Raw genomic sequence first — 12,142 nt, forward strand, 5'->3', positions numbered from 1 at the left:
TTCAAAATCCTTCTGTTAACATTCAAGGCCATCCACAAACTTGCCCGCCCATATCTGTCTGATCTTCTCCATGGTCCAACATCCACCCGCTCCCTTAGATCCTCTTCCTTCATACACCTGTCTGCCCCCCCCCATTTTTTTGGGTGAAATATCCCGTTGAAGAGGAAATGTGTGTAATTTCTGAGGCACTATCATCACCAAGAGGAATTGCAAAAATACAGGCCAATCTCACCTTTCAACATTTGCAGCTAATCTGACAAGTAAACTTCATTTTCAAAAAATGTAGAGCCTGACTTCGCTTTAGTTAAAAATGGTTGTCTATTGAAAGAAAATGCATTTGAAACCTTTATACTTCACATGTCATTTTTCTGTGGGGTGTTCCTAATGTTACTGTATGTCAGAAGAAATAGTGCTGCAAACAGAAGGTTATTCTGTACAATCTGGCTCTTTATTGGTCTATATATTACAAAAGCCATTAGGGTGACTCTGGGACATATTTCCCCCCAAAACCAATAGCAAGAAATTATATTTTGCTTAAAAGAAAATGAAGCTTATTTTCAGGCCATTAAGATTTTATTCATTACTAATTCACATCATTGTATAGTGGGGAAAAAACAAATTCTCATACTATTTAAATTGTAAGATGTGTATACATCCTGATAGTATTTGTTGTACTGCTTTTACAGTAGCTTAACCACAAATACAAATGTTGTCCTTTTTTAAACACCCTCAATGTTTTTACAAATTTCTTTCTTCTGTGGAAACACAATAGATGTTAGGCTGAATTCTAGGGACTGACTGCATGATACTGGTGGCCAAAAGATTTGGAATAATGTATAGATTTTGCTCTTATGGAAAGAAATTGGTACTTTTATTCACCAAAGTGGCATTCAACTGATCACAATGTAAAGTCAGGACATTAATAACATGAAAAATTACTATAACAATTTTTTTTTAAATATTCAGAACTTGAACTACTTCAGAGTTCTCATCAATGACATCTTTGCAGATTCTTGGCATTCTAGCTGTCAGTTTGTCCAGATACTCAGGTGACATTTCACCCCACACTTCCTGTAGCACTTGCCATAGATGTGTCTGTCTTGTCGGTCACTTCTCACACACCTTACAGTCTAGCTGTTCCCACAAAAGCTCAATGGGGTTAAGATCCATAACACTCTTTTCCAATGATCTGTTGACCAATGTCTGTGTTTCTTTGCCCACTCTAACATTTTCTTTTTGTTTTCTGTTCAAAAGTGTTTTCTTTGCAATTCTTCCCATAAGGCTGCATCCCTGAGTCTTCTCTTTACTGTTGTACATGAAACTGGTGTTGAGCGGGTAGAATTCAATGAAGCTGTCAGCTGAGGACATGTAAGGCATCTATTTCTCAAACTAGAGACTCTGATGTACTTATCCTCTTGTTTAGTTGCACATCTGTCCTTCCACATCTCTATCTGTCCTTGTTAGAGCCAGTTGTGCTTTGTCTTTGAAGACTGTAGTGTACACCCTTGTATGAAATCTTTCATTTTCAAGCATTGTATAGCCTTCATTCCTCAAAGCAATGATTGACTGATGAGTTTCTATAGAAAGCGGTTTCTTTTTTGTCATTTTTTAATATGGACCTTAAGACATGCCAGTCTATTAAATACTGTTGCAACTCAAAAACACACACAAAGACAATGTTAAGCTTCATTTAACTAAACAATTAGCCTTCAAGTGTTTGATATACATCAAGTGATTTTCTAGCACCAAATGATCAATTTATCACGATTACTCAAGGATAAAGTGTTGGAGTGATGCTGCTGGTAATGGGGTCGATCTAGATTTGATCAAAATTACTTTTTTCAAATAGTGATGCTGTTTCTTACATCAATAATGTCCTGACTATACTTTGTGATCAGCTGAATGCCACTTTGATTAATTAAAGTACCAATTTCCTTCCGAAACAGCAAAATCTGCACATTATTCCAAACTTTAGGTTGCCAGTGTATAAATTAAAAAGAAATCCTTGGAATACAATAATTGTTTTACTTTAATGTAGTAAAATTGTTCAGTAGTTCAGTAATGAGAATGACAAAAATCAAAAGTAAAACATACAGACACATTGGAGTAACGATAATTTGGGGAGAAATGTTCTGTCATGAAAATAAAGTCATAATGCTAACTAAATATCTTCTGAAAAAAAAAAGGCATAATTCTCTTTATGCAAATGTTCATTTCTAAACAGTAAAATGTTAGCTGGACATGTTTTTATGAGACTCATTCACTAACACTTTAAATGTTTGTACATTTCATCGCACACACGTCTGTGTGTGAGCACTTTTTGCAATCAGCTGTGGTGGTTATAGCTCCAAGTGTCCACATGAGGGCGTGATGGTATTTCAGAAGAGTATGATTGGTAGAACTTGCAGACTGAATCCTGATTGGCTGAGTCTGGGACACACTGGCACTCAAAACAGGCACAATGAGATTATGTAATTTCATATAAGATTTCACTAACATTTCATTCTCAAACAAAAAACATCCTGCCAACCACTGGTTTTCTAATATCCAACATTTCCAACACAAATCTTAAATAATACATAAGGGAGATTATAACATCACAAATAGTTTGAAGTCAAGCCCATGTGTGTCTGATTAAATACATTGTAGGTTTGAATGTACCCAAACAAGCTTCTGAATGACACAAAAAGTGTGTTTAAATAATAATTTTATTCTCTTTGGTAGTTTGCTTGATGAAACATGCTATTCATAGGCAGAAATGCACAGTGGCCTGTACAGAAAACACAAAAATAAGACTGAAAAGCAATGGTTTGGGATTTTCCAATAGAAGAAGTCAAACTGCAATGATCCTCATGGTTGATTTTATGGGGCACACTTTTCCACACTCTGAGTTTTGCTTACTCAGCATCTCTGGGGGAAAAAGAAAACAGACATTCAGTATCATAAGACCCCAATGTTGCTGGCTATAAATATTTCACATGAACTTCTCCAAATACATACAGAGAGTCTCCTACCTAATATACTAGTGAGCATGCATACACACATACACAGGCACAGCCACAGCCACAGCCATAGAATACAAACATTATATACAGTATAATTAACCCTTCTATTATGTTAGGGTCAATTTGACCCGTTAAGAGCTGCATGAAACACTTGTTAACCTTTATTTTATTTTGTGACTTTTCCTCATTTAGGGTCATGAATGTGCATGCAAAGTGTGGACACACAGGTACGTTTTGGAAAGGCTGTACACAATTTGTATACAACGATGATGTTTGCAGGTCAATTTGACCCACACACTTTTATGTTCAAAGTTAGCTGCACAGACACAAAATACAAATATTTTTTTGTTGTGTCTGGTTCTCACTGCCCTGTGAGGGCAAAAGGAGCTCTCATGCTGCCTTTTCACTGTCTCCGACGTTCGCATTTGACTGTCATATTTCTTCCCCTAGTGGCAGTCGTGATGAACGGCCATACTTTTTTTTACAGTTAATATTATGATAATTAACAGCAGCAACAACCATAATTCACAAATAGGAAGCAGTATCCAGTTGGACTTGCAGATACTGTCTAGTCTCCTTTGGAAATGAATGACTTCCGGTCTGTCAGATGCAGTGGAAAGCGGTTTCACACTTCTTTTCAGCATTGCAATAGACTTTGTCAGATACGGATAGTAAAATGAGCTCCAGAAGACTAACAGCAGAAGTCATTTAACAGATTTTGGACTTTGAAACTGAAATAAATTAAGATGTGATAGAGGATGCTTTAGAATTAGAGGATGCTTCAGAGTATCCAGAAGATGAATTCTCAAAAAGCACACTTTCTGCTCATTCTGTAGAATGTCAATGTGATAAACAGGATGAAATATTGTCTACAATGACTGTAAATGAGCTTACCTTTACAAAATGGAAATTAAAAATCTATTTCACAACAGAGCATATCAAAACGTCACATTTGAAATAAATGGCTCAGTTTGTAGAAACAAAATGTTACTTAAAATTAAAAATGATTGCACTTAAACTTAGGTCAATGTTTTTGAAAATGTTCAATGAAATTACAAGAAGTTACAGTTTGTGAAAAGAAAATGTTAAATACAATTAGAAAGTAAAAAGAAATTCATATGTTCTCCTATTTCTTTCAGATTTTCCATTTTTACTTAATTCTTTGCGGTTTTCATAGTGTGATTTTTGAAACAAAATTAGAGTCAATTTAAAAATAAATTTAACAAAAATGAAAAGGCAGATCTAATGAAGTATAAATGTATATGATGTATAAATACTTGATACTTAAAATTATATTAGATTGTTTTCACGATGAGGTAAAGAGAAATGGAGGGTAAAATGTGAGTAGCTGTGATGAAAATACGGTCACATTATACAAATCTTAATAGCCCATAGGCTTTATTTTATACATGAAAAATAGGGGTTAATTTTTAACTATATTTAATTTTTAAATATTAAATTAACAAATTTAATATTTGTTTCTTTTGATTTTAGAGTAAAATGTGTAAACAAGTGAGGCTCATATGTCTGTTTGGTGTGTGTTATTAGAGCAGATGAATTTCTCGTTATGTGTTACAAACCTAATTTGGTTGCCGTTCGTCTCATGTAAACTGTACATTATGGATATTTCCTTAATGTAAAAAGTGCTTTACAGATCCTTCCCTTAAACATTTAAAAAGTGTTTTATAGACATACCTTTCCAATATCCTTGCAAGTATTATGTGAAATTGACCAGTGCTACTGCATTTACGAAGTCATGACAGGAGGTGAAGGACTGGATATTAATTGGGCAGGATTAGTAAGCAATTTTATCACACTAATCTCATGTTAATATGTATAAAATGCTTAGGTTTTGTGACTATACTTTCAAAACAGAGTGTAACATTTATCTTGGTGCAATGCCTTGCCCCATAGACTTCCATAGTTAGAGCATCCAGCATTCCATATGGATTTAATACTGAACACGATACGGTTTCCTTAAACACAGGATGATTACGTATTATAAGGGACAGTTGTCAACTCAGGTCACGCATCACCATCAGTTCAACTAAATGGTTTACAGTATGTGACATTTTAAAAGACAAATTATTGTTCTATTCCAACTGAAATCACTTTTAAAATGCATGTACATTTACTGACTGTCAATGTGAATTTCTCTGGTTTTATAAATTAACAGAAGTTAAAAATAGATCTTAACTTGACCTTAACTCAAAACTTACCTTTAACATCAAGGTGTTATTTCAGTGATAAATCATACTAATCGGACACAATAGATAAAGGCGCATTTGACTCACCATTGGCCATTCTGGTGTTTTGATGTTACTGGTTAAGGTTTGAGCATGTTAGTTGTGCAGCATTTAAACTGAGCTTAACACCATAGTGAAAACAAAGAGAGCCGGTGGAAGTTAGCATGTTTAGCACCCCGTAGAAGCTCCGTCACCCACACTGCGCTTGCAGTCATGTTACTCAAGTGCCCATCTAAACAGATTTGTTTTAATGTAACCGTATTTAGTTCATTACAGAGAACTGTGGCTGAATAAAGATCAAGTTCCTGCTTTGGCAAAATTAAATGATTTAAAGCATCTGCAGTGATCCGCAAATGCTCATGAAAATCGAAATTGGAGTATTGCAGTCCACATCTATCAGCTTTGAAACCATCTACCCTGATAGCACACGTACATCACCCAGACGTCTATTTGATGCATGCGTTTACATCTGGAAACATATCTTTTACGTTGTTTGCGATGTGTGTGAATAAGTCTCTCAGATGTCAATAAGATGTTCATCAGATGTCTGAGATGTTTATGATTTAGATGGTTTGTAAATCTGATCTTTTTAAGATGTTTAGCAGATGAACATGTGCCATCTGGGTATATGCTAGTGTAATCTTAAATGAACAAATTTAGAGACATTTAGCAGACATGCAAATATTCAAAATTCTATATCCAGATCCCACCACGGAAAAATGTATTAGGTAATTCTGACTTAATATCTCATAAACTTGCAATTGCATGATATAAATGTCGCAATTGTGACATTTTCAGTATATATATCACGTAATCAGTGCCACCCTCCCTATAAGCAAGTTGAGTATTTCGCCGTATCCGCAGGGGTTTAAAAGTAGGTAGGCAATGATTCATAACATAGAAGTAGACATGTCTATGTTTTTGAAGCGAAGCTACCTTCTGTCAGGAGCAGAACAAAAGGAGAAAACATGCCAGGAATGTGAAAGAAATGCATGAAGTTAGGAAATATATTTAAGGCAATTTTTATTATTTTTAAAGGCATGATTTTCACATTTTTGATTCAATGTTTATTTTTATAAAAGTTCAATTTGAAAACAGTGTGGTTTTGGTGCTAAATTTTTCAGAAAGTAAGGACGTTCTAGAGCGTTATTTTCAGTGAGTCAATCAAATTTCTTTGTTCATTTGTTTATTGCTGAATTAGGAAAGATCTGTTTTAGTTATTCTAGTTTATAGATTATAAAAGTTTATAGTTTAATAAAAGTTTAAATATTGTTGTCAATGTGAACTTCTCTGATATCACTACTTTGAATTGTGTTAGTCCATTTTAAAAAAAATATTTAAAAACAAAAAATAATAATTGTATCTGCCCTCAGGGACAAGTCTCAAGTTCATCACGCCAACTGTCCCTGCAGACTGGCCTCATGTTCCTTTTTGGTAGTATGCAATTTCGACTTTATTTCTCGCAATTGTGACTATCACACAAAAGTTTACATTACACAATTGTGAGTTCATATTTAGCCATTTTTGTTCACAATTTTGACTTCATTCCTAGCCATTTCAAATTTCAAACTTGCAATTACAAGTTTATATCTCACAACTGTGACTTTATATCATGCAATTGCAATACCAATATGATTTAACACTCTTATACATCCACATCAGGTCACTCACAGTACTCCTCGAAACAAGTCATCATCAGTCCGTGACCTTCAGCTCTCACTGGATTGCTTGGCAGTCGAGTGTGAAGCGGCTGGGATGAGGATTAGCACCTTTAAATCTGAGACCATGGTTCCCAGCAGGAAACCGATGGAGTGCGTACTCCGGGTAGGGAAGGAGGTATTGAACCAAGTGAATGAGTTCAAGTACCTCAGGGTCTTGTTCACGAGTGAGGGGACAATGGAGTGGGAGGTTGGCCGGCGAATCGGGGCAGCGGGGGTATTGCACTCGCTCTATCGCACCGTTGTCATGAAAAGAGAGCTGAGCCGAAAGGCAAAGCTCTCGATCTACTGGTCAATTATGGTGAGGAGCTCAGTCATCCGTGAGGAGCTCGGAGTAGAGGTGCTGCTCCTTTGCGTTGAAAGGAGCCAGTTGAGGTGGTTTGGGCATCTGGTTAGGATGCCCCCTGGGAGCCTCCCTATGGAGGTATTTCAGGCACGTCCAGCTGGGAGGAGGCCTCACTTACATCTCCACACTGGCCTGGGAATACCTCAGGTTCCCCCAGTCAGAGCTGGTTAATGTGGCTCGGGATAGGGAAGTTTGGGGCCCCCTGCGACCCGACTTCGGATAAGCGGTTGAAGATGGATGGATGGATCATCAGAAGGTCATTCTGCTTAAGATAATATCAACTGTTCACATAAATCGCTTCTAAATCTAGCTTTTCACTGAAAAAATTGACCATTACAGCACCAGTCGGATTAAGTATGCATTTCTTGAGAAAGCAGAAAACAGAATTGTAATTGAAATTGGAATCTATCTATCTATCCATCCATCTATCTTTTATGGACCATTGTAAAAGAACACTTCATTCCCATAATGCTCTAATTTGCGCAAAATCATCATAGAAATTATTAGATCCATATTTTGATTCAATATTTTTTTTATAAAGTTCAATCTGAAAACAATGTGGTGGACATTTTGTGGTGCTATAATTAAAATCAGTTTCGATGGCTGGGTTAATCGAATCACTATGGTGTAATCGATTTATATCAGTGTGCCGTTCTCTTGTTTTTTTGCCCATTTTTGATCGCACATCTGCCTTAATGTTTGGATGTGCACATACTACTACTCTCTAATTGCATCAGAAAACATGGTTACCACAATAATACTTTTTATATTCATTTGAATGTATTATTATAAGTGGTATTGCAGTGGAGACAGGAAACAGAATAGGAAAAAGAGTGGGACAATGCAGATGCACCTGTACAAAAAGTTGCAGTCTTACCAGCGTTACGCCCCACATCACTGAAGCAACACATACAATGCAGTTGGTTTCCAATAGACTTTTGAGGTGCAAATAGCCGTGCTGTGTGGCAGGTGTTATTTACACGTGAGGTCACACAACAGAGAAATTATGTATTTTATTTATGTACTGTATTTTATAAAATTGTTGCAGCATTTATACTCTTTTGTTAATTCATGTTAGTTAAAAATGCATTTACTAGTGATTACATTTATTAAAATGTATTGAAATAACATTAAGAATAATAAGTGCTTTTAAAGTATTATAAGATGTTAGTTCCAGTTAAAGGTTCAACTAAATTAAAAATTCAGTCACATCATGGAGCACAAATATAAGTAATTCACAATTTCTCCCTTTGTATTAAGAAAAATATATAAAGTCTTATAGGGTTATAACAACACGGGCAAGTAAACAACATTTATATTTTGGGTGAACGATGTCTTTAAGTCACACTTAATGTATACATGTCTGCAATAGATAACAAAAACAAACAGATGATCGATCAGATGTTTCATAGTTTTTTCTCAGCCAAACGGTGTGTGTGTGTGTGTGTGTGTGTATGAATCTTTTGAGCTACAGGCCCTGTGTTGTTCGGTGTGCTTTCAGAACACATGTGGCAACTCTTTTTTTTTTTTGAAAGACAGCCCTTAAATTGGCCAGGAGACTATGGTGAGACTATTGGACAGTCCACTGCTCCATAATGATATTTTTTATCCCATAATGTGCACCTTACAGAAAACACAGTGGAGCCACTGAATCACAGTGATCAAGGAATAGTTCAACCAAAGATGAAAATTCTATGGAACAAAAAAAGTCAGTCATGCAGGTTTAGAACGACATCAGGGTGAATAAATAATGGCAGAATTAAACTTTTTGGGTGAATAATTCCAGTTGGGACATAAATTGTCAGTGACACCGAATTGAATAAGGTAAGTGAGGGGGTAGTAAGATATCCATGTTACAACCTGTGTGTCAGCAGCACATGGTGATGAGGAGGGCCAAGGGGTGAGAGCATGGGGGCTGTTGGGGGGTTGGGGGGGTAAACTAAAAACTTTAGTTTTTACTTTAAACTAAAGTAAATGATACATTACCAGCAGCCTGAAACAGGCCTGTTGTTTAAAGAGAGGTAAAGTCATTTGTGAACTCTATCCTGGAAAGATAAAGGGCACGAGTAGAGGAAATTATGTACATACTATATCTGTAGGGTTCAACGTAAGCTTGCTACACACACATGTACTGAATTTTAAATTAACTCAAATTACTGGAGTGCCTTTGCATGCACAATCTTACATCAATTATGCTTTATAAGTTGCAGCCTGATCCCACAAATATGACATGACCATGGTGACTTCAATGCAAAATGACATTACGTGGTTTAGTACACATATCATGACACGCAGCACTAAAAGTGAGTTACATATTCTACATAACAGATGAGGTTAAGGTTAATGATCTATGCACTTTTAAATAAACAAAACCAAAGTTCCTACCTAAACACTAAGTTTTTAGAATGAGCTGATTTTTTTCAAGTCAACAAGGTCTCATAGAATCACGTTACTAAACTAAATAATTTGTATGCGCCTCTGTACATATCGCGGCAGTTTCCTGGAGAAATGAACACTAGAGGCGCTACAACAAAAACGACTTTTATTCACTTTCACAAAAATATCACGAGTTAAACGGCAGATTATCAGTTCATAAACACTTTTCATCAAACAATTCACTCTTGCGACATCTAAACACTTCGCATGAATTGAAAGACTATCAATTTTAACGTTTACATTACATAAACTACATTTACCAGCTTGTTCCTCAATGATCAAATTGCACGGTAGCATTGCACTTGCGATGTAGTAGGACCGAGGTACAAGTCCTGAAGAGCACACAAGTCAACACGTGAGCCAAAAGTGTCACAGAAGCACTTCAAAATTATGTGGTTGCTTCAGTAATTGCGCTCTTAATCTCACATTTGCTTTTTATAACACTGTTGGTTAGGTTTCAAGTTTAAGGTTTAGAGTAGGGAGGTAGTTTTTGTAGATTTAAAACTTGAGCATTAACCTAAAAAATCTAATTGGTTTACAAGAAAATGTAACTCGCTTTTAGCGCCACATGGTGGACATTTCACATTGGAACTGCCGAAATTCGCATAATGAACCTCATAATTTTGTTTTGCAATAATGTGGCTACAGTCACATTTTCATGAGATCAAGCTGTGTTTTTTTAAATGTGCTTTATGACATTACTCAACGGGACGACAAAAAAATTTATTAATTCATGCTGATCACTTCATCCTTGCCGACTACTACATGTGGCACAAAATCGTAAAAGAGGGGGGAAAGAAACAAATGTTCTTCTCACTGCAGGTCTATCTACTAGATATGGCCTACATTACAATATAAATAAAGTGCAATCTATATAATTGATTATTATGTATAAGTAACTAGAGTAACAATAAGTCTAGATCAGGGTGTTTTTCAAACTTTTTAATAGTGGGCGTACCTTCTGAAAAACAACACAATCACGACACCAACACTATGCAGATTTTCTAACAGGTAAAATAAATCAGTAAATAATCATGAAAAAAGTTAGGTCAACAATGAATGTAAAAAAAAAAAATATCACTTTGTTCTACACCAGAATGTTGCACTAATATTTCAGTTATTTTGTATTGTCCTCTAGTGCTATAAAATCAACGTAATTCATCATTTTATATTGGAACAGTTTGCAGATGATGACATACGTGTCATTACAGCAAATGTACTTTTCTTTACAAAAAATTAAATCTACTGCATATTTCTATTTCCCCACAGAAATCAATGGGTAACCATGGTAACTGGAATACATTTCTCCCCATACTAAATTATGTCCACAGAGGAAGAGTTTTCCTACAAATGTATACAGACAGACTTGCAGCCTAAAAAAATTCAAATTATTTGCCCAATATTATTCATTGTTAGTTCTTATTTATTAATATCAGATTTTCGTTTCAGTTCTTAATTATTAATATCAGTTCTTTTTTTATTTGTCCTTTATTACCATCAATTTTCATTTCTTCTTAATAATTACATTTTAATTTCATTTCTTTTTCATTAGCCCATTATTAATAATTCATTATTAGAATTTTTTTATTAATAATAATAGTATTTGTTTTTTATTTCAGATCTTAATTATGAATTTAGCATCATTATACGTACCTCCCCTGACACACGCACACACGCACACACGCACACAGCTGGTCTAGATCCTGAGGAAAAATATACTCCTTCGGGTTTGACTGCTTTTGTTAAAAGCAACATCTTGTCTTTAGCACTAAATTGGTAATACCCAACCCCAGTTTTATACTGTAGTCCTCCAATTTTAAATATAAAATGTATTGAACACTGTAAAACAGTCCTAAGAACAGCACTGTTCAGAACAGATCTTAATACGCAACAGCTAGAAAGTGTCAATGTGGATATTGTTGTTATTCATTTTCACAACAAGCATTTCAGAAACATGTATGAAGTGCACCGAAAACGTGAAATGGAGATTTCACTTTTGCATATTATTAGGAGATGCAGTCCCTTTTAGTGAGTCAGAACAGAGGCCATGGATTGAGAGAAAGAGGAATACTGACCTTTGCTCCTCTTCCATCTCTTCCTTGGTTGCCCACTTCTTACCGGGCACAACTGCGGGTGTCTCGCCCACTTCTGTCACTGGAGCAACATCTGTAAGAGAGATAAGTTTTGACATAAATGTTCACGGACAGTCTGATGCATATTGCACACAAAAATGGCAAACATTTACCCGACTCTCGCTATTAAAATGCCGATTCAGGTCTCTGGATTGCATTGGTGGAGTGATGCTGAACTAACCTAATACAGTATGGCATATGGTGGTAGTCTACATAGTTCAGTACTTGTGCCATGTGGAATTACCTTATTTGCATAATT

General features: G+C 35.6%; 1 protein-coding gene across 3 annotated transcripts in view; it reads right to left on the reverse strand.

The window, feature by feature from the left end:
* Positions 1 to 445: 445 nt before the first annotated feature.
* The window catches only part of si:ch73-366l1.5 (FILIA-N KH-like domain-containing protein), a 30,890-nt gene continuing 19,193 nt past the window's right edge, over positions 446 to 12,142 (reverse strand). For 2 of the 3 annotated variants that reach the window (XM_052139529.1, XM_052139527.1), the window contains 3 exons: positions 11,827 to 11,917; positions 9,302 to 9,360; positions 446 to 2,910 (listed from right to left, as the gene is read on the reverse strand). In XM_052139529.1, the coding sequence (XP_051995489.1) occupies positions 9,327 to 9,360; positions 11,827 to 11,917 (125 nt within the window). In that variant the 3' untranslated portion in view covers positions 446 to 2,910; positions 9,302 to 9,326. The remainder of the gene's footprint in view (positions 2,911 to 9,301; positions 9,361 to 11,826; positions 11,918 to 12,142) is intronic. The other variant, XM_052139528.1, reaches the window with a different exon arrangement.

This window comes from Xyrauchen texanus, chromosome 12 (assembly GCF_025860055.1).
Source record: "Xyrauchen texanus isolate HMW12.3.18 chromosome 12, RBS_HiC_50CHRs, whole genome shotgun sequence".
NCBI classification, from domain to species: domain Eukaryota; kingdom Metazoa; phylum Chordata; class Actinopteri; order Cypriniformes; family Catostomidae; genus Xyrauchen; species Xyrauchen texanus.